The sequence below is a fragment of the Trachypithecus francoisi genome, unplaced genomic scaffold (genome assembly GCF_009764315.1).
Source record: "Trachypithecus francoisi isolate TF-2019V2 unplaced genomic scaffold, Tfra_2.0 Lachesis_group16, whole genome shotgun sequence".
In the NCBI taxonomy this organism is placed as follows: Eukaryota; Metazoa; Chordata; class Mammalia; order Primates; family Cercopithecidae; genus Trachypithecus; species Trachypithecus francoisi.
Window position 1 is genome coordinate 18,055,463 of NW_022681461.1, and position 24,338 is coordinate 18,079,800.

The 24,338-nt window shown below is 38.5% G+C and overlaps 1 protein-coding gene across 23 annotated transcripts in view; it reads right to left on the reverse strand.

Annotated features, from left to right (window-relative positions):
• LOC117098431 (transducin-like enhancer protein 4) overlaps positions 1 to 24,338 on the reverse strand; it is a 157,632-nt gene that overhangs the window by 95,722 nt on the left and 37,572 nt on the right. For 11 of the 23 annotated variants that reach the window (XM_033237003.1, XM_033237012.1, XM_033237001.1 and 8 more), the window contains 2 exons: positions 19,757 to 19,819; positions 5,389 to 5,463 (listed from right to left, as the gene is read on the reverse strand). The exons of 1 other annotated variant lie outside the window; for it this stretch is intronic. In XM_033237003.1, the coding sequence (XP_033092894.1) occupies positions 5,389 to 5,463; positions 19,757 to 19,819 (138 nt within the window). The remainder of the gene's footprint in view (positions 1 to 5,388; positions 5,464 to 19,756; positions 19,820 to 24,338) is intronic. 11 more of the 23 variants (XM_033237022.1, XM_033237009.1, XM_033237021.1 and 8 more) reach the window with 2 other exon arrangements.

Consider the following 24,338-nt stretch of genomic DNA (forward strand, 5'->3'; position numbering starts at 1 on the left):
CCCACTACGCAAGCTGTGTGGGTACACGATGCAGACAGTGGCCAGCATATTTTATAAAGCCTTTAAGCTGCAGGCACACTATTCAGTAAAGACAGTAACAAAACTGAAATAACAATCTCTGAGGAATCTATTTTATAGCTCATTTTTAATTTCATTCTGTAATACGTACATCTAGAAAACACCAACAGTAATCAGCTGCAAGAAGCAGAAAAAGATAGAGAGGGTCACCTGTAAGTTTACTGAAAAATATTTATTTAAAAAGTAACACAAAAGCTGAGTTGTATAGTTGAGCTGTTAAAGAATATGTTTTACACACAAAACTCACATCAGAAAAAGAGCCCTGATTCTAGCACACGACTACAATTACCTACCTACACTGTAAAGCCCCCTTACGTAGCTTCAGGCCTACAAAATCAAATCCTAAGTGTCTGCCAGGAAAGTGGAGGGACAGGGCTTGGCTGCAGGTAATTTCGAAATGATCACAGAACAGGAGTAGGGACCTATGAAAAGTGAACCACGGAAGGGGGAGAACTCAAACTAAACACGTATTCTCCAGCCTATCACTACTGTGGGCAACTGAAGCTCCATCTTACTTGACCCTCTTACGGAATAGTATAGACGGCATCTTACAGGTGTCCCCCCCCACAAAGAATGCGGGGAGCATTCCACTAACTCTGTTTCCCTGTGGGATTCAGGGTTACCCAATGCGACTGTAATTCCTGCACATCCAAGGTTGTGTTTGTGGAAGTGAAGGGTGGATTTCCACAAAGGTTTCCCACAAAGCACTGGGGGAAAGCAAGCACTTCGCGCTGTGGCTGACTGGAGGTGCTGTCGAGCTGTGGGACACATGTTGTAGTGGCAAAGGCTAGAGAGAAAGGAACTGAGGGGTACACGGTGGGCCCAGGAAGGAGAATACTTTTGTAAAAAACATAAATTTTTCAATTTAATTTCAAGTTGTGTGTTACTGGAGGCCATGTATCCACAGAGGTATACTTCCTACACTTGTGATGTAAGGGAGGGAAACACACACACACACTTTTATATATACCCACATATTTATATCTTTCCCCTTCTGCCTAATGGCTACATTGTTTAAAAAGAATACAAGGAAAATGATCACGGTGGCTCATCCAAATGCCTTTGAAAGTTAAAATGGCAGTTTTGAAATCTATAACAGAAAAGGGGAGACATACATTTTTAAACAGTCATACTGCAAGACCCTCTTGCCACGCTGTCCATGTAGAATACACACACACACATTTAAGGTTCAATCATATGACAAGGAGAATAAAACAAAATACTAAGCAGGGGGACCCCAAAGGTACTGTCTTTCATTTTTTAAACGAAGTCAAATACATAGGATGGTGAAGGCAAAGGCATTTAAATCATTTCCTTAGTAATACAAGTAATATTTAAATAGATTTAATAGTGCTGCTCCAAACCAATGAATTATGGGTTTAAAACCTATTAAAATGTAATGTTTTTTTCCTGAGCTGAGAGGAAAGAGATTTAAATCCACTGAATTTTAATATTTCAGCTTGAGCTGCAGGAGGTAGAGAAAGTCCAAATGAACTATTCCATCAGCACCATTCAAGCATGAACATTTTAATCAGTTTTACTTCCTTGGAGTTCTCTAACACAGTTTACGCTGTCATTCTGAAAGCACTTAACACAGAGAGTGTGAAAAACCACCAAGGCTTGTTATTGCCTTCACAATTGATGGCAAATAATTTTGCAGACTTCCTATCATTAAAATGTCACTGCTAAAAATTGAGGTTCAGCATTTCTTGTGCTAAACTGCAATTCCTACAACACCATGGCATACCTGTTTCCTAAGGGTTTTTGGGGGGTGGGGGTGTGCTTTTTTCCAAACGCATACATTTCTATCATTTTTTTTTCCTCAGTTAGATTTTAAAAGTGGGTTAGTTTCCAAAGGAAACCACATTGTCTATTTTCATAAGTCAAACATTTTCTTTTCCACTATTCACACTGACTAAACTTTTTTTCTTAATGGTAGTTTCTTTGGTGAAATTCTTATGAGGTTCCAAGTCAGCCTCCTTTATTAAGCATAACCACATTCACACAGCATGTACTGATTATATAGTGTAATGGATTTAAAAAGCATTTTAAGATAGTCAGATGACTCAATTTAATAATACAGGAAATGAAAACATCATTTCTAATTAGATCATATTACTGATTTAAAACTACAATTTGTGTGTTGTTCCAACAGTGTGATCTCGCAGAGATTCTAATTTAAAAACACAGTGGCTAGCAGGACACATGACAAAATCAAACTAGATCCATAACATTCCCCTAGACCATCTGGGGGAACTTGGGGAAGGCCTGAAGGAAATGTGTAATACCGCCAATTCAAAACAAAACACAAAATATCAATGATGGGAAACCAACACAGGAATTTTCCTGATTTTCTTCCTTATAAATAAAAGATAAATGATATTTAACTTATTTCAATCTATCAACAGTTTTAAACTGAACATGACCTGTGAAAGAAATCATTATAACTATGTTTCATTCCATTAAACACAACCAGCTTATTGTCAAGAGAACAGCCGCCTCTCCAGGTTTCGGGCTCACTTCAGCATTTTGCATTTAAACTGCATGGATCACTGGTTTGGCTCATTTACCAATGAAGGTAGAATAATATTGCAGAGTTAAAAAGGTGCTTCATCAGATTTCATTAAATCTGGGAACGTTTGCTCTTGTCTGGATGGTGTGCATACATATAAAATAGACACATATGCAGTGATAAATAAATGAGGGTCTGCAGCAGGGACTTAGACGGGTCTTTGCCTCTCATAGGAAAACTGTCATTCCTTCAGTGCAGAAAATCACTGCTGACTACATTCTAAAGACCAAGTAACAAAAATCTAAAAACTGACCCCTAGTTGGTTTTGGTAGCGGGTCAAAATACCACCATCTCACCCAGCCATCTATGCTCAAGGGACAGAGAACAGCAAGTGCCTTTAAAATACTACAACGTTACAACTCCAAAAACTACTGGATGCAAGCCACTACCATGGCTAAAAACACAGAGAGAACATCAGCAGCAAAAATTCGTCAAGTGAGTTTGTAACTGAGCTCTTTGCTTCTCACTTGGTTTGTGGCTCCCTAAAACTGTTGGGTTTGTTTTCCTATTTCTGCAATCTATTTTCCAGAATAGTCAGATTATGTGATTTCTGACTCCATTTTCTGCTCAGATACCAAGAGTTTTGGAATGTTCATCAGATCCAACTATATCCAAGTATATGCTGCTTTGATAGCACGTAACGCTACTTTGACAGCATGTACTGTTGAGTTAGTTCTTGGAATAAGTTTTTAGGTCACAAAATTAAGTTGGCTTTATTTTAATAATTAAATCCATTTAACACAGTATGTCAGTAACTTGGCTGCAGTCTAATAAATCCTCATTTCCCCAAGAAAAGGCAATCTGCCATTCCATTCCAAATAAAGTATATAAAAATGAATAAATACAAAACTATATTAAAAATATTCTTGCTGTGAAGGGAACTTGTTATGATTTTATATCTTCCCTCATATTAAGCAACATCCAACACAAAAACAAAGCGTTTTTTATTTAGCTTAATCTCTCCACTGTGCAGTCATTGAAATACTCAAAAAAAGGAAAAAAAATAATAACCCATTCTGTTTTCCTAGAAAAGGCTGCCAATCAGACATGAGGCTGGATGGCTATCTGTATTTGAGCCATTCATACAAACAGTAAACACTAAGCTAAAAATGACCCAGCAACCTCTCCTGTCAGGGATCACTCTGCACATTCTCTCCATGTTAAACAGTAGAGACAGTAGAGAAATGTAGGTTCTATCCCTTCTGAGCCCTGGAAGATTTGGTAACAAAAATATCCACAGTGAATACAACACCTGCACTTGTACACACACTTCAAGGGAGCACAGCTGGTTTATACATATATATATATATATACACACACACACACACACATACACACACATACACTTAACTTTGAAACTAAACCTTTCTCAGCTTTTTAAAATTTAATATACTGCTGTTTCCTGGAGTTTTTGGAAACGAAAACCAATTGTGAACTGTATTCATCTCTACTATCCGTCCCTTCTCCTGCCCATCACAGAAAATGTACAACAAACATTATTCATGATTCTACATGGCTTCTTCTGATTCAGCCTCTTCTTTCCAAGGGGCACTTTGGAGGAAATAAAGGTCACTCTTTTCCATTCATTACATCTGCTAATTTCCTACCTTTTTTTTTTTTTGTCAGAGGGACACAAAATAGAGCTCCAAATAGCCCATTAAAAAACAAGCTACAATCAGACTATTGCACCCTCAACATCAGCAGTGATCCCAGAGTTCTGATTTCCTTGTTAAAAGACAGAGGAATAATTGAAGCAATATCTTCACTTCAGATTGATTATCAGGCGACCCTTATCCACATCTTCACTCAGCAATTTGAATTTTAATGAAAGTAAATGAAATAATTAGCATTTCAAAGTATGTTTGATACACTGACAGAAAAAAAAAAGACTTTTGTGTATAATCTATACACAAAAGAAAGTATTTGGGAGGGGACAGAAAGAGGAAAGTACAGTTGTAGTGTCTTCATTAGAATAACCCAAGAAACGGCCTGTACAATCTGCATAAATATAGAGGTGAATATTATGCTCTTTACAGCTATGATTTCTCGCCTTTATTTCTAAGTTTCAGCACATTATTTTATTGCCTGTTACATTGATCTGAGAAATATATATATATATATATAAGCAGAGTTGAAGTGACTGCCCAAACCCATGAATTCCAGCACAATTTCTATGCAACATTAATGCCACTATTGCTAGGAAGGATTTTCTAAATGGGCCACTGATTTTTTTTAAAGCGTAGTTCATCGATTATTTCTACTTCAAAAGGACACTAACCCATAAGAGCCACTCATGACAGGGGAAGGAAGAGTAAGTAGAATGGGAGATGTGAAAATATACACCTCATTAAAAATGATAGTAAGATACTCTACATGTTTATTTGAGGAAAGATAAAAGAAACCAGGTCATTTTAACGTCATGGTAATCTATATCTCTTTTTTCTTGGCCTAGGTTAGCAACAGAAGCTGATTGCAAAGAAAAGAAATATGAAAAAGAGCTATCCAGTCTCCTTAGAGGAGAGTTTTCATGAACACATCAACTTAAATTGGTGAGAATGTGATCCAAAGTTTCTGAGGCAGCCATCAAATTTCACAGGAGATTGAAGGCAAAGTGCTTAATTTCATTTTGTAGTCATCTATTGCTTTTTGCCCCTTTGGCGGAACAAAATGTGAAAAGAGAGAGCGAGAGAGCTGATGACAAACACTAAGATCAGAGCTAAAATGGAAAGGCCACGTACCCCAATGATGGCGTTCAGTTCTGCCATGGTCACCTGCTTGGCCCGTTCCACAGCCTGCACCACTTGTTGCTGGTGCTATAAATGAAGATCAGAAACAGAATACAATTATTTGTTTTCTACTCAGTCAAGAACAGCTTTTCCTAACATGTCCTCTAACTTCAATTACATGCAAAACAGCATTTGGGGGATCTCCAGGTTTCCAATACAAGCCTGAGGTGATGGATGACTAGATGTCTATGGTATATCTGGGTCCACAAACTTGAGGAGTCACTGGCCATCCAACTGCAGGTACCATCTCTGTGACCCCATGAAGAATGCTCCTTTACAACAGCTTAAATTTCACTTTAAAGTTATAGTACACTTTGACCACATATCTGCTATCAGTACTAACAAACAAAACACAACCCATCCCACTTGCTTTCTTTGTACCCACTACCTTTTCTCTTTGCTGTCTACATTAAAATTTTTAAAAATTATTTCCTGGAAGCAATTATTTTTAAATTTTTCTCCTGATATTGGTTAGCGTACACACCGGAAGGACATACAGAATGCAATATACATGTTTCTTCTGGAAATGTACAAATTGTTCGTGTTTTCACTCCTATCATGAAGGGCTGCATATTTAAAAGAGATCAAAAACGTAGAACTCAAGTTTAAGAACTTCAGGTATTTCTTTTAAATCCAACAGAAAAACTAAAGCCCACAAAAGTGTACGATACTTTTTTTTTCTTCGAAAAACTAGGATGGACAGTGCAGGAAAATCCCTCCATCCTTGATTCAGTTCCAGTGAGAATAAGTAAGAACTGATGTCAGTAATTTTTGTAACAGAAAAAGTAGCACAGAAAACTCTGTACAGGGGCACTCATATATATCTAGACACAGAAGTACTTACAAGAATTACCCCCTCCAAATATTATATAAATATTATTTCCCATTAAAACATTTGACCACCCTAGTATCTACAGTCAATTTTGGTTTAAAATCAGTCTTACTGGGTTTCTTTCAACTTGGTTTAGTGAATGAAGAACCAAAGGAACTGCGCTGTGAAACAAGTACTCCTGTATGCCTGAAGAGTCTTATTTTGGTTAATCTCAGTTGAGAAATTTAGCTAACTTTCTTCACTTATTTGAGGTGAGTACGAGCTCAACTACCACACTGCTTAATACATACAAAGAGCTATCAGTTCAATGTGGAATTCTCCATGAACCACCTGGTCCCCCTTCCAAAACCCTCAAATATACAGTTACTGAGATTAACTAGGGTGACCATTATTTTCACCTCTGAGCTGTGTAAGGGGAATGAGGAGGCCAGGTGGAAAAGGAAACCACTTTAAATTAATTATCTACAATGTGATGTCTTCACTCTTGGTTTCCTAATAGAAATGCATATTTTGTGTCTATGACTAATGGAAAGAAAAATGTCAAATAATAGACCATTGAATCTTAAGCTTTTAATAGACTCTGATTATTAAACTATATACTTTTTATTTTTTTTTACTTGTAGGCGTTCCAGTTTCAAAGCAGGAGCTTAAGAAGCAATCCCAAAGTCTATTTATAGATATGGCCATTCCATTCCTTTACTCCTTATAAAATTTGCCACCATGTAAGAAAAAAATTTCTTTCTCTGAAGCAAGTAAAAATCGTCAGGGATTTTGAAAATATTAGAAGGAACAGAAGGGCACAGTCAATAAAATGGCCAGTAACTGTCATTTCAGGTTCCCCTAAAGCCAATCTGGCCACGTATGTATACTGAGCACTTACTATGTGCCAAACACAGAGCTGATGTTCACATTTAAGACAATGTGATTCTCTAGGTGGTGAGAAATGGCAGTACTTGGAAAATAAACAAACAAAAAGTGGGATAGAAATGTTTATGGGATTTTCCACCTTTTACTTTCCTATACTCATTAATGATATTGGTTAGCATAGACACCGGAAGGACATACAGAATGCAACATACATGTTTCTTCTGGAAATGTGCAAAGTGCTCGTGTTTTAACTCCTATCATGAAGGGCTGCATATTTAAAAGATCAAAAACGTAGAGCTCAAGTTTAACTTCAGGTATTTCTTTTAAATCTTTGAAGATTTAAAAGATTTAAAAGAAACTTAAAACTTCAGAATTGAAACAAAGGACCACACTTAGTCACATCCAACACAGGTATCATTCATTCTACTCACGCATTCATTTATTCAACAAAAGTTTTAAAGCTCTTACTGTGCTATTTCTCCCTATTACTAATGAAATATTATCTGCAAGTATTCAAAGAATAGTTTCCATGAGACAGAGATATGGAAAATACATCTACTTAGTGCCATTCTACCATGAAGACTGTTCAACACTTGCTTCACGAACTAGATTCCAATTGCTAAAATGGGCAAAGATGCCTTAGGCAGCAGGGGATATCTTTCCGCACTGGCATTAAAATCAAGTGCATTTTTTGAGAAAACCGGAAACACACACCAGTGAGCCATAACTCTGACAGCCTAAAGAAACTCCTGCTATAAAGCTAAAATGACAATGGAAGTCATGATTCAGCTTCTCCTTTTTGACGGCAATGGCCATGGGCTGATACAGTATTTGAACTTTACCTGCAGCTCAGAATTCTACTTCCCTATTTCTGCTTACAACCCGTGAATCATTCACTGTTTAAGGACCTTTTGAATACAAGCTCCCTAAGGCAAACAATGCCTCCTCCCCTGTGTGCTCTGAAAGCACCAGAAACACCCTAATATATTAGCTCACTCAGCCACACCATGCACATTACACTACAGCCTGAGGAAGCACCCACCAGGGAAGGTGAGAAAATTAAAACTCAAATAGGAAGAAGGGGCAAAAGATTACATACAAAAGAGAAAAATGAACACGCAAGGAAGCCCAAAGTACTCCTGTAAACTGTCCCAAGAGGCATTTTTTTTTTTTTTCCATTTTTGGGTTTTAACAAATAAGCTCTCACTCAGAAAATACAGCAAGTTTTTCGCATCTTCTTAGAACTATGAGGGCTTTCCCATTATGTCTGCCTTGTCTTCCATTTTCCCTTCCCTCCCCAATCTGTCCTCTCTTCCCACTCCACCCACATCTCATTTCCTCTTCTACTTCCTGCTTGTTCCCTCTGCCACCAAGCCAGCACTAGCACCAGAGCGGCAGGTCCAGCCAATCTGCAGAGAGCAACAGTGTTGTCATTCTTACTGCGCTGGCTGCTCACTCAGATACAAGTATCCTGTTTGAATGTGCCACCAGTACCACCAAATGAAATGCCACTAAGAACGTATCAATAAGCCAAGGGTAAGAGAGGGGGCCTCTAACTGAGATTTTGAAGAGACAAAACAAATGCCCAATTATTTATTCTTTAAAATACGGTAATTTACAATTTAAAAAAAAATTCTAAAAACAAAACCCTTAGATTGTGGTGATGGTTATAGGACTCTAAAGTTACTGAGAAGTATTGAACCATACACTTAAAATTAGTGAATTTTATGGTGTGTACATTATACCTCAGTAAAAATAATTAAAAAAAAAACAGTGACTTAAGTAATACAAACATGGTTGCAGGGGAATGGGCCAGTAAAATGAAATTCTGTACATTAAATCACTTGCCTTACTTCCATCATCATAAAATTATTTTTGGCATTTGTTCAGAAAAAGTATTAATTTTTTTTCTATAAGAAACTAAAATAATACAAGCTCGTAAGTCCAACAAAGTCTGCTAAAAAACAGACCTTAACAAACCAGTAATATGTCTATAGTAGCTGTTTAATGCATATTTCTCAGAAGGTATTATGATGAGAACACCTGTCATGCCAATGTACAGCAACAGATGCAGTACTTCTAATAAAAAACAGTAACAAAAAGTTATAGCACACCTTAGAATTTCAAAAAAACATAAAACAAAAACAAAAGAACTCCCCTAAGGAATAAATGAAACGACAAAATGTTGATTACTGTCGATGTTTAGTATGGGCACCTGTAGGTTCAGTATATTCTCCCTCTACCTTTAAAGTATGCTTCAAAATTTTATAAATTACAATTTTTAAAAAACATTTTAAAAAAATACTTCCCGTATTGACTGGGGTAGTAAAGGAGTATAAGGGTAGAGATAGATACAAAATGAAATAAAATGAGCTAGGATTCTCATAATGAACATTAATTAAAGTATCCAACATGTGGAGAGGTGAAAGTAAGACCAATGGCCCTGCTTCTCACATGAAGAACTCATATGCAGAGCACATCTTAGAGGAATACAGGACATAAAACAGAGAGAAGTTTTAGGAGGAAATGCCCAGCACACTTCCCAGGGCATCTGGGAAGCCTTTGCTTTTTTTTCATCCATTCATTCTAATATTTACTAAACACCTACTATGCACCAGACACTGTGGTAGGGAGATACTGTGGTTAGAGTAAAGAACAAGAACCATGGTCTTTGATCTCACATAATTTAAACTCTATCAAGGAAAACAGTCAGTGAATTAATGCTCAAAAGGCTCTATAATTACAACTGGAGGATAATTTCCATAAGAAAATTACAGGATGCTATGCAATCATTTATCAGGGAAATATCTTAAACTAATCTTGGGGCTAGAGGAAGATTCCCTTAGGAAGCTGACGTGACAACTGAGACCTGAAGGATTTGCAGGAATTCTGTAGATGAAGAATGAGGAGAAAAGAATTCCAGGCAGAGGGAAGAGAAATGGGTAGGAGCCTTAGAGGAAGAGCAAGAATGTCTGTGTGGCTGCAAGAGGTAGAGCAGGGAGGGGACACAGCTGCAGACAAGCGGAGTAGAATTTCGTAGGGCCTTCTTGGGTATGACAAGACACAAGCAAGAACACTTTAAAGTAGAAAGGGTGTGCACACAAAGAAAAATAAAGGCAAATGGATGAAGACATGAGTGTAGCACGGGAATGCTTTAAAGAACCAGGTATTAGTGGGAAATGAATTCTGGCAAGACAGAGAGGCCAAAAAGGGCTTTGCATGACATGCAAAAAAGTTGGACTTTATCCTGGTAGGAAATGAGATGTTATTAAAAATTTTTAAGCAGCTGTGTGCTATCAGTTCTGCATTAGAGTAAGATGGATCTGGGAAAAGTAAAGAGGGTGGATGGCAGAGAGGTAAACCAGGTTGAAGGGTGAACAGTTAGAGGGCTGCAGTATTCTAGAATGAAAGATACTTAGGCCCCAACTTGGATCAAATGCCCTTTTGGCTAATAGGAGCCATTAACCACGTGTACTTAAGAAGCCACTCGTAGAAATTCAGAACTGGAAAAGGCCTTTAGAGATCATGAGACCCAGATACCACAGTACCGCAGGCACTATTAACAATCAACCAACCAACCAACAAAAGACTCTCCCTATCTCCAAAACCATGCAGATTTCTAAACGCTGTCTGGGCTGAGCGGATTGGGATGGTGGAACTACAGTACCAACCACAACCCAAAGGCCACTGATCCACTGAATGAATCTCCTCTGTCACAACTTAACCAGTTTCTCCTTGAGCTCCTGTGAAAGGGAATTCACTACCTCATGGACAAGCTTTTTCCATTTTGGGATAATGAGCCCTAATACTAAGTTGAAATCTACCCTGCCATAAATTGTTCCCCACTGGACCCAGTTTTGTCTCTAAATTCTCCTCCATTGACTGACACTCAAAGCATATGAAAATGGCATAATGCATGTTCTCAATTTTATCTCTTCCAGGTTAACCATCCTCAGGCCACTCAACAATTTCTCTGTGTCATGGGCTCTAGCCCACTCATCCATCCTTCTGGCTAATCTCCTTGTAGTGCACAATGTGTCTAGAACACAATACTCCAGGTATGGCCAAGCAGATCAAATTCAAGTGAAAGTGTCATTCCATGTCTGCTAAGTCAGGCTAAAAAATCCCACTAAAGCCTTTTTCAGCAACTCTATTAAATGTACTGGTACAAATCAACTTTAAATTTAACCCAATCTCCCCAAATCAGCCTTTCCTATACAGTATTCAAAGAAATGTTAATCTGATACAGTTTGCATATTTGTCCCAGTTCAAATCTCACACTGAATTGTAATTCCCAATGCTGGAGGTGGGGCCTGGCGGGAGATGTCTGGGTCATGGGGGTGAATCCCTCATGGCCTGATGTTGTCTTCACGATAGAGTGGGTTCTCACAAAATCTGGTCCTTAAAAAGTGTGACACCTCCCCTCTCAATCACCCTCTCTCTTCTTTTCTGCTTTCACCATGTGATATGCCTGCTCGCACTTCGCCTTCCACCATGAGTAAAAAAAGCTCCCTGAGTCTTCCCCAAAAGCCAAGTAACGTTGGTGCCATGCTTGTGCAGCCTACAGAACCATGAGCCAATAAAGCCTTTTCTTTATAAATTACCCAGTCTCAGATATTTCTTTATAGCAATGCAAGAACAGCCTAACGCAGTCACACAAGAAATTAGGTATTACTTTAGATATTCCTTAAACACATACATACACATACACGAACACAGGTTTAATTTGGCATATACCTGTAGGTTGGTAAACTGCAGGTAATCTCAGCACCACAAAGCTTAGAGAGGGTAAATATGTATACCTGGCTTCCCAAACAATTTTAGCTGTGGAACACGGGATTAAAACTCTCAGGAGCACACTACTGACTGCCTACCTGGCCTTGCCTTCTCCACTGTCTCTCACATGGGGACAGGGCATTCTTCACAGATAGGTAAGCTCTACAAATTCACTGCTGTCCAACAGAACTTTGGGCAATGTTGGAAATGTTCTGTATCTGTGCTAATAATATGACAGCCATTAGCCACATATGGGAGAATACTGAGCACTTGAGATGTAGCTAGAGTAACTAAGAAACTGAACTTTTAATTTTATTCAGCTTTTCAAAGCTACTACTGTATTGCACAATGCAGCTCTACTCAAGGTACCTTCAAACTTAGCTCCACTAATAATAATCTAATCACTACCTAACTAAAAGTCAAATAAATGAGTCAGTTCTCAAACACTCATTAATTTGTTGAGATATACAAATAAAGGTTGTTATAGCTGCCTTTGGATAAAGCCCCACATTTAAACCACAGGAAAGAAAGTTCTACCTCCCGAGAATCATCGTTCACTTCCTGAGGTCAAACAGGCCATGATGCCACCAGATGAATTTCACCAAGCAGCCAATTGTCACTAAAACACATGGTCAGGTACAGCAAGCCAATCAGTCAACCATGGAAAGTGGGACAGAATTACGCTCTCTGATGACCCATTCAGTATTATGAGACAATATATGTATTTTAAATGAAAAGTTACCCATGCCCACAACCTAATGTGAAAGTTAGAAAACTGGACCAAATCCCCAGAAGCCCCAATCTGTGTCTATTATTCATTTTAGGACATTCTTCCGATATACGGCACTGGCACAACATATCACCAAGACGGACAAAATGACTCCGACCGGGAAGCAGACGTACCCTGTGCAGGCTGCTGGCACTTACGCGAGCACTCTCTAAAGATGGTCTTAGGGGTGGTACTGCATGCTTGCCAGGGGATCTCTGCAATGTTAACCATGCTCTCCTATATCAAACCTGGTATCACAAGTCATTGATTCCTTATAAAGTTAACAAGCACTAAGACAAGTTAACCTGGCACGATTGTAGGCGATAACACTGCCACCAGTGCATATAACCACTGCATTTTCTTCATTTCCTCCTGAAGACACAATATGAAAGTGACTGATCACATTTTTCAACTTTCATTTCACAATTATTCTATACACGCAAAATGTGGCTCCAAGTAATTCAGTACCATATTAAACCAGGTGCCCAAGTAAACAGCATCTGAGATATACCCATATATCATAATGTAGTAGAAGGGGTTTGTTTTCCATCAAATTACATGGACCAAATTTATGGCATGTCCAAAACAGGAGTTTATGTATTGTTTGATATGACTAGCTTTTCCAGCCTATTGGACTTGTAATTCAAACTCATACTACCACTATTATGTAACTGACTATTATTTTCTGCCATATAAATGCAATGGAGAGTGCCCAAATGCTACTTGGTACTATGTGTTAGAAAAACTAATAGGGTAATACAAACCAAGTTTTAAGTTAAAATTAAACTCGCACCAGAAAGCATTCAGGTTGGTATGGAAGTTCCCTTTTCCCTAGGTAAACATAAGCATAAAAATGGAAGGTTTCCATTTTTAGGTCCTAATTTCCCTTTTATATTCTAAATATTCTAATGATCAGAGAACTATTGTTAAATATTATAAAAAGAATAATGTCTTCTTTATTTCATTTGTTAAACCAATATTTTCTTACAATAACTGATGCAAGGGAAAAACAACTCTGTCCACGTGCAAACACAGGCCCCAGGTGTGCTCCTCATCATCTCTGTGAGGACTGGGCTGCAGGGCTCCTCCACCAGCATCTAAGCAGCTTGGCTTCTGTTTCAACTCAAAAAACCACCACCACCGAAAAAACAGTCATGGAGTTACAGGAGTGCAGAAGGAGGAAAATGTCCATCCTCCTTGGCACCCAGTGACTAGAAACAAGTCTGCTAATAACAAGGTTAAAAATGAATGCCATTTCTCTAAAGGTAACACAATGACTACGAGTTTAATAAATGAGAATAAGGAAGTCACTAGTCATAAGAAACTCAAATACAGCCCACAGAGGCCATGCCGTTCATGTAGGTTCTTTTCCATCCCTGTGAACGTATGAATGTATGATGGGTGACTCTTCTCCAACATTTGAATGGTAAGTAAGAAACTTCTATAACAAGAACTATGCATTATTTTTTATCTTATATAACTGAAAAACATGAGATGTGCTAATTACATAGTCAAAGCTAGAGTTGTTATGTAAAGATAAACCGTTAGCAGTAACAATAATAATAGCCCCAATTTTTATTTTGTGCATAGTATTATGTCTGGAAGCAAGTGACAGTTGTCCCCCAATATCCCTTCTCTTACACTGGTATAAGTTTTAGGGGGGCATAATGGTCACTCAGCTAAGACTACATTTCCCTATCTCCCTTACAACTATCTGTGGGCAGGTAACTAAGTGCTGGCCACTGCAAAGAGGGCAACCTTAAAAGGATATAACTTGCCCGTTCCTTTCTCTTTCCTGCTGGCTGATGCTACGGCAACACACAATGGTGCTAGGATGATGAACGCCAATATGAAAGGAACCAAATTCACAACATCGTGGAGTCACCTAATTAGCTGCAGATGGCTTCGCTGCCAACTGTTACTATTACCTGAGAGAGAAACAAGCTTTTTTTTTTTCTTGAAAAAACCACTGTTCCTTTGATCTCTGTTAAAGCAGCCAAACACTCAGTGAGGTCCTTTTACACTATCACGAATCCTCATATAACAATCCTACAGTACAGGTATCCCATTATACTGAGAAGCAAACTGCAGCCCAGAAAAGCTAAGTATTTTGCTCAACATTGTAAAGAAAGCAAGTGGCTGAGCCAAGATTTAGTCCTGGGTCTGGCTGACCTCCAGCTTTTATCACATTGCCTCTTGCCTAACATGGCTCTTCCAATGAATGTGCTCCTTGTTACTGAAGCAACAAGTTTCTGAAAAATACAACTGTACCCTGGAGAATGATTTTCAACTATAACATAATAAACTTTTCACCTACTGACCTACTGCTTTTCAAGGGTTTGAGGTTCTCAAAGATCTTAAGAACACCTTGTGGATCACTGTGAAACATACACTATCCTAAAAGTGATCCTTACAGGGAAACAAGAGTGCAGAAAACACCACTATCCTCCAACAGGTCCTCAACTAAGTGCACCATATTTCCTGCTTAATCTAATATGTTAAGACAAATACCTACTGGTTTACTAAAAAAATAAAATATTCCTTTAATCCTGAAAGACAATCCGTGTGGAGCTAAATGTCCATCGTTGGAAGCAGCTACTGGAACTGCAAGACCTAGCTAACTCCACAGAAAGACTGCCAGCCAGCTTGTTTTGAAATATTACCTTGAACTCTTCCCAGTTTTTACTAAGTCATTCCTTTCCAAATGTCTAAGGACCCAAAATAACCTGAAATAGAATCTATTTCCCTGGAAGTAAAATAGGAAAAGAGTGGGTGGGGAAAGGGGATTCCCTATGCCAAATCTGTTACATTTTGATACATACAATACACATTGTAAAGGTGGGCTGACTCTCCTTCTTCTATAGGAATACTAAGGCTTAGAGAGATCAACTTTGCAATGCAAAGCTAGTGAAGAGGGAGACCTAGCCCAATTCTAAATTAGCAGAAATGCTGTCCCTTACTGCCAGGGTGTAACAGTAATGCAGAGTTTTCAGTCCACCTTAGACTCTCTACATAGATATGTTCCTGGAATTGGGGGGTGGAGGAGGAGCTGTTACTGGGACACTGGAAGCAATACAATATTTATTGGCAATCCTCAGTTTTACTAAGGACCCACTGAGGCCTAACGGTCTATAAGCTATATCTGAAAATTGCCAATGGAAACAAACAAAAACACAGAGTTTTAGCTAGTTCAGGGCCCTGGATTCACTTTTAATTTTCATTTTTTCTTCTATAAGGGCATTAGAGAGGAAGACAATTCACATTCTTCCCAAATGCAATTATTAGAAAAGGGAGGGAGGGTTGGTTCTAGGTCCTCCCAAGAGAAAACAGAGCTCCACTGCTGCTACTGTAGTTAATACTACCAGTCAATGGCAGTAGGTGATTACTATGTGCTAAGCTACCCGGGTATAATCCCAAGTAATCTTCACAGACACTGGATGTGTTTCACGCTATGATTAACTTCATCATACAGATGAGGAAACTGAGGCTTAGAGAGGCAAATCACTTGCTAAAGGTCACCCAGCTTAGCCCGGTTAGAGTAAACCACACGATTTGTAATAGGGAGGCCAGGACCCAGATCCAACTGTCATCATCCTGGCATCTCTTGTTTACGGAACTGCCAACTCAGAGTTGATATTTATAGTTCTTCCCCTGCAAATGAGACCGAAATAGGGAAAGGAAAGAGCTTCCCATTTACCACCTTGAGATTGCTTTCTGAAGAAGAAATTTGAGGCTTATCCATTCCTAAAAGCTGAAAAGTGAAGTGAGAGAAAAGAACAGCATGGGACAGATGAGGGTTCACAAGGTTTTTCTAAATTCTGATACTGAGAATCTTGTGAAGTTCTATGAACTCCAAGTGATGGGTACTCACTTTTCCTGACAGGAGCTGGCAATATCTTTGTCAAATGCTTGTACCTCTGGAAGTAGTTGTACGTGAGTGCAACAGCACATCATTAAAGAATATATTGGCTCTAATATTTGTAAATGTTTTAGTAAACTCTAATAGGAAAATATTTTTCTGTAATTTTTATATACAGACACTTCAAGTAGTTCTGAACTACAATTATACAACTCATTTCTAAAAAGGAAAAGTCTTGCAGTTAAAGCTAAATTTATTTAATAGTTATCATTCAGTACTATATAATTTTTTTAAGTTTAAAAAATGTGGTAAACCAGATGCAAGCAATATTAAGCAGGTATATTAATCAACACATGGGGGCTAAATTAAAAAGAAACTTCATCTAACAGTATGTAAATATACCCCTTGTTCCCGTCAAACTCCAAAAAGCCTGACTTCAGATGTTCACAATTGCTCCAGCCACTGTTCGGTTAACTTGTGCACTACTCTTCAGGAATTGTTTTGCTTTTTTCTAAATATGATCATTTAATTTTTAAATAAAAACATTTTAAAATAAAGTCTAATGCAGCAGCTGCCGTTTTGGCAGCGAGACTGTCACACAGAGAGCCGGTGTTAAAAGATCAGATTAAGAGCCTTCAGTCCTGGCACAGAGTGATGCTCACAGCCATGCAAGAGTGATTTTCCATGCCTCTGAAGAGACAGGAAATAGAATTCATCTTCCTCTAATAACCTGCTCCTCCCCTCCCTCCAGATTATGGTCCATCTGGCTTCAGGGCAGAAGCAAAGAGTCCAATGCTCACAGAATGCACAGAAGAAGAAACAAGGTGGACGATGTTCAGATAAAAAAACATCAGAGATGCCCTGATTTGAAGGAAACAAACATGTTTGTGTTCACACAATAAAAGATATACACATACCTTAGGAAACTAGAAAAAGATGAGCAACTTAAATCTAAAGTAAGCAAAAGAAAATATATACACAGAACTGGCATTTAGAAAATCATAGCATAGATCAAGGGTGTCCAATCTTTTGGATTCCCTGGCCCCACTGGAAGAAGAAATCACACACACATCCCATTTTATGTGGGCTACACATAAAGTACACCAACGATAACTGATGAGCTTAAAAAAAAATTGCAAAGAAAAATCTCATAATGTTTTCAGAAAGTTTACAAATTTGTGTTGGGCCACGTTCAAAGCTATCCTGGGCCACATGTGGCCCACAGGCCCTGGGATTGGACAAGCTTGGCATAAATCATTATACTACATGAGTCAAGGATTTCAACCAAGAAATGTCAAAGTATTTGGGAAATAAATAGTTCAGTGGTATGACTGACAACAGTTAAGTATGACACCTTTCTTCCCAGACTAGAGCAAATGAGTTGTAGTATCTCCCCATGGCTTTCATCTACAGGTATAACTCCCTGAGACAATTAATTTCAGTCCAGTCTTGCTCAGCACCACTACCATTATACATTCTGTTCCCACTGGGCCTGCTCACACAAACAACGTAATTCATCTGGGAAAACAACTCATTGGCAAATCAGCTTCATCGACATCCCTAAGACAACCTTCCACTTCTGAACACAACCCACAGATCCTGCAGAAATGTGATGAGACCAAAGCCGTACCCGTGATCATACTCAGGGTCTGTGCCTACAGAGGCCCAAAGTCTAATACCACCCCAGCGATTATCCACCCTTTTCCCTGTCACCTTAGAACATGACACCCTAGCCTGGTTACAGCTCTGTGGGTCACACATTCTTCCCATTCTCCATCCCCATAAAGCAGAGCTGCTTAAAGTAAAAACTACACACTAGTCTGGATCAGGCAGAGGGCAGTCAGGCTTCCAAAAGAAATGCAAATGCACCCCTTGACTCTCATTCACCAAGCCATCTAATCTAGTCATAAGCAAATCTTAAGTAAAAATAGGCAAATGGGGATATGACTGGTGGTAGGTTTTGTGGTCACAGCTAAAGGAGGAGAAAAGACAACATATCCTTTGTTTATCAAGACCCAAAAGAGCATGTGAACTCAGAGTGTCAACAAGACTTGTGAATAGGAGTGCCACTCTCCAGTATATACCCATGAAAGGTACCCATAGTTACTCAAGTCTAACCCAGTTCAGAACGAAGAAAAAAATCATATATAGCAACCTGCATATCTGTAATACACATGCATGCTCAAATACTGGCCACACAACATGGGCACAGGCCCGCTGGCAGACAGGTGAATGAACCTCTCTCCTGAAAAGCAGTGACACAACACTTACAGAACTACTGAAAGGTAGGAAGAAAAGTGCCTCTGTGCCTTCTCAGTCCAAGGTACAAAGTATTGCGGCTAAAGACATGCAGATATTTCATTAGCTCCTTCCTTCTTAAAGTGGATCTTACCTGAGCAAATGAAGGCATTCAGTAATCCAGAAGCAAAAAGTTATCTTTTTCCAGTATTCTCACTTCAACTTTGTAACTACCAAAAGCAAGCAGGGAGAGAAAAAAAAGCCACAAGGAAGCCAACAAGCACTATAAATGCATCACTTTATTTCAACCTGTGCCTGTTTGCTGACAGCATGCACTTCCCCGGAGGTGAGCAAGAGACCTAGTGAGCCACATGCCGGGCCTCAGCAATGTGCTAAGCTTACCATCACCAAAGCCTACTTTTGAGAAAAGTGGCACTCAGAGAAACGAGTTCATTGAGTTCATCTTGCAGATCTTTTCCCAAAAGCACAATAATATAAAGACTTAAGCAGGTAACAAGAAGTAAATGTTTAAAAGTAGCTAGCCAAAAGCTGCATTAGTTTGTTTACTACACAAAGTCTCTCCATTTGATATGTTTTCTGCCAATTCTTAGTGCCCAATGACAACAGTACAGAGTAAGCTCCTGTTTTCCTGGCGGTTTTTCAGTCTACCCTATTAGGTACCATTATGACAAACAAGCATAATTCTGAGCAACACTACAAAGATAGCAAAATATTTTAACGACCGAAATTTGCTTAGCCCAACTAGAAAATATTCCATCATATAAACACATTTAAATCATATTCCACAGAAAGTTATTAAGGTATACAAGTTGGAGTGAGAACACTGTTTCTTAGAAATGAAAATAAAATACAAACACCAAGAGACTGGCAAGGCCAGAGAGTCAGTTCTACAATCCCTTTTCTGCAAAACCACTAAAATGGCAACTTCTAGTCCAGTGCCTAAAATCAACTACCTTACCTCTTGGGACAGGAAAGGAATGACTTGTGCACAGATAGCATTCAGCCTCTTGACAATCTCTGCCTGCAAAAAATAAGGGAAAGGAAAGCAATAAAGAGAACAGTCAGCTGGTTACAGATTCCCGAAATATTAACAGGATGATATTAAAACATACTTTATAATTTGGCTGGCATATTTCCTAAGGAAGAGGAAAACCATCTCATCAGCAAGCCCATTAAAAGGAAGCAAGGACAACAGTGCCACATTACAGCACAATTTATTAACCAGCATTCATCTTAACAAGTTAACCTTCAAGCATCAGGGCAATATAAAATGGAATTTAATTTCCATGACTGGAAATCAGTTTTCAACAGCCTTCACCAGGACCCTCGCTCATACTAACATTTTTCATAAAACCTGCAGTCTTCTAAGTCTTAAGAATTTAGATAAGTAGAGATCCACTCTTTCCTACATCTCAACTCCTTCAATTAGCAACTCATTGGATTTCTATACTCGTGGCCTTTGCTTTAAAAACACTGGTGCTGCCGGGCGCGGTGGCTCAAGCCTGTAATCCCAGCACTTTGGGAGGCCGAGACGGGCGGATCACAAGGTCGGGAGATCGAGACCATCCTGGCTAACACGGTGAAACCCCGTCTCTACTAAAGAATACAGAAAAACTAGCCGGGCGACGAGGCGGGCGCCTGTAGTCCCAGCTACTTGGGAGGCGGAGGCAGGAGAATGGCGTGAACCTGGGAGGCGGAGCTTGCAGTGAGCTGAGATCCGGCCACCGCACTCCAGCCTGGGCGACAGAGCCAGACTCCGTCTCAAAAAAAAATAAATAAAAACACTGGTGCTGTGATTTTAAACTCAAGACCCTGAACTTCTGAAACAGCAGCACCCAACCAACCCAAAAAAGTTGGTTAATTCAGATTCTTATAAATTCTTGGAGAATGAGATGTTTTCTTCAACCATAAAAATTTCCAAATGTGTCCTACCAGGGTTTTCAGTATACAGAGGTTGAGATATGCTAAAATCTTATTACACTTAGCAGAAAGCATTCTGTATGTATCTGGAAACTATCCTTGGGAACTTTTTTTTTTTTTTCCTGTGGATATGCAAAAGTCCCAACAATGTCAGAGAACAGTCTATTCTCTAATAATTTTTGGAAGTACAGACATTTTAAACCAGTAAGATGCTACAGTGTTAAGAAAAACAAACAAACAAAAAAAACCACTACATGTTTTCTTTAAAAAGTTACCCACAGCTTTACCAATGTTTATCTTAATTTGTATTTTCAGACGGTGCTTTGTATATTTTGTGATGTATAAACACATAGTTTTTTTAATACACATACATACAAAATAGTTTATATTTTAATGATGGAATGGAGGAAAGACAGCTAAGAAGAATTGAGAGACAGAAAATGTAAAGCAATTACTATCCCTAAGACATTCTTAAATTCCATCCAGGGTCAGTTCCTCATTTTATGAGAGGCCCAAAATGCCTTTTCTTGCCAAGTCATTACCAGAATGACAGTGACACTCTACTTGTGCAATCTAGGCTTCCTTCTTTCATCAGCAACCCTTCTAACTGTGTAGCTATGCAATCTTTTAAATGCCAGCACCTTAAAAACTTTGCCAGCCAAAAGAAAACACAAATTCACCATGAAGTTTCAAACCTAAGCTTTCCATTCCAGCCTGCATTCCTAACAAGATGGACAAAAACCCAGCACCAATAAGCGGCAGTGAATAAGGACCCAACTGTGCTGACCTGATTTAATTTACTGCACTGGCCCCATGGAGCATTTAGCCATCCTTTAAGCATGCTTAAGCCACCATGAAGAGCTGCAATGGGAATCACCAAACCACTCTCCACCTGGACGAACATACCACAGTGGTTATGGGGTGGAATTCCAGGGTGAGCTAGGAAAATAAAGTAGCATTCGCCAGGCTGAAAGTACTGCGTCTCAAAGATATTTGGTTGTTAAGCTTTTTGCAGGGAGAGGTGGAGGGGGAGAGAATAAAAGATAATGAGACACTTTGGGGCAGACCAAACTGATGATTCTAATGCTTAGAACCATCTGCCAAGCATATTTTCTTCATTATGTTGTTTACATAAATAAAATAGTCCCTTGCTAGGAGGGCTGAAAAATGTGTGGGCACATAAGAAAACTGAGTTCTTTAGTTTGCCTACATAATCTAGACAATAAAAACTACTCTAAGGAAACTTATTCATCTGGTGAAATACAATTTTGGACCTAGGCGGTATTAAGTCTGCACAACTTTTTCTTAAAAAAAAATTCTACATTTTCTTAAAAATAAATGTAAAAAGGAGAAGAGTCTTTTTACTCAATCACGTAAGTTAACACACACACAACAGAAACGGGAGGGTAGAAACCCTCCAGACTTTCGTTAAAGGTCTCCTTTTGTTTAAAAGACTTCTTAATTTCTTTAAGTTGTCATGCCAATGGATTTTCATGGTCAGGCTAATTGGCAGTTGGGGGGTGGGATGTGTGTGTGATTTCATAAAATTAAGCAGGTCATTCTTCACTTTGAAAGCTAAAGTTGCCTCGGAAACACTGCTGCTCCCATGGTCATCTAATTTTACCTCTTTTGTCCCATAGGACCCAGCTTTAGGGAGGCATCATTTATTTACAGGCCTTTCCACTGGGCTTCAGCGATCAGCCAATAACACTGTGGACACACACTTCTAATGGCCTATGTTTTGAAACTGAGTCTAATATAATGGCGTGGGGCCCAAACTCCTTTTCCAGCACAGCCATTAAAGGATGTAGGTTATTGCTGTTGTCACCATTGATATTTGTCATTGTAATGTAATTAGGGCCCTAAAATGATGCATTACAGCCCTTGGCACAGCTTCTATTAAAATCTTTTCTTCTGCTCACTGAACAGCGACCTGCTTTCTGATGAATAACAGACAGACAGCTTTAGGGTAAGGAGCAGATTCATCAAAGAAGTATTTTTCAGCTTTGGGGAAAGAAAGAAAAAAAGGCAACCTAGGAGGAAAAGCAATAGGGGAGGAGGAGGAAAAGCCACAACACACATTTGAATTTCATCTGACCACTTGAAATTCTGATTGCATCTGATGAAACTTGCTTAGACAATATATTCCCAGTATTTGAATCACATGGTTAATCAGGGCTCTAATCTGCTATCCATCAGGCTACGCCAGTACCGTTAGCTTCCAATCAAATTTATAGGTGATGTGGGTCATGCATCCCTGAGCCAGTACATTCACAGATAGCCCATTTAAACAGGCAGGGATTCTGAAATATTGCTGTTAGGGTTACTAGATATTATAATGGTATTTGATGCTTTATGGACACTGCTAAACTATTGCCTTTAGATGCCCATGATATTCCAAAATAGCTTTAATAGCCCCAATAAAAGGACAATTGTTCACGTCAAAATGTTAACAAAAAGATCGTACAGGCAGTCACACTTTGTCAAACACATTAACAATTTTTGACAATTCCATTATATCTTCCCTATCAAGATATTCACTTAAAAACCAATAAAGGTTGCAGATGTATTTTCCTGCCCTCAACTCACTACCATTCTATTTCCCTTCTCTCAAAGTTTCCCACCTTTACACCATTCTCCAACAACAACAACAAAAATCAATAGAGTGATCACCATCCCTGCTAAAGAAAACCTTGGTTTGGGTAAACTATCTCAGAAAAACGTAATGACAAGAAAGGCATTCTATGAAAATCCCTTGGCTACACACTCAACACCTGACACGTGAATGTCAACAGGCTAACTCTACAGTACTGATAGACAAGTGGCCTAGGAGCATGACCAGGTAGTCACAAAACAGGAAAACACAGAAAAGAGTATTTTATCCTTTATTTCTTCATACTCCAGCACTCAAGAATCACTGGAAAATGTATCAACTATCTTACATCAAGGGAAAGTGATGTCATGCATTGAAAAGAAAGCTGTAACTCAATCACTAGGTTAAAAAGTAACAAATACTAAAGCACACAATACCAAATACATATTTCCCTTATCATGTAGCAAATTTTACTAATCATTTAAGAGACAAAAACTTAGTTGACCCTATACTTGAATTTAACTACATTCCCTGAAATAGACCTGATATAATAATCTGATTTTTATTTGGATCATTTCAGCCTATATAGTTTCCTTAAAAAGACACAAATCTTATTTTAAAAACATAATAAACTTGGGTGAAAGTACCAATAGCTTTATTTTAGTAATCAAAGGGATATATCAAAAGCAATTGTTGATTTTAAAAATTGTTTCATGGGTTTGTCTCTCATCAAAATAGGAACAACATTACTACATATGTATTGTTGAAATAAAATAGAATAACAAAGCCTTATTAGGAAACCATTTCAGCAGCTAACTTAAAGCAATTACAGTTTTAGGAAACATTCCTGAAGAAAAACATTTTACCATTAGTTTTCAACACAGCAGTTTCTTGCCAAAATTTTTTAAAAGATGAATCTATTTATTAAATGTTTATCAAGAACACACATTCATCCGCTTTTACATCAACATTTTTTAAAAGGTGACAAAGTAGTCCTACTTACCCTAACTGAAATACTTTTTGAAAT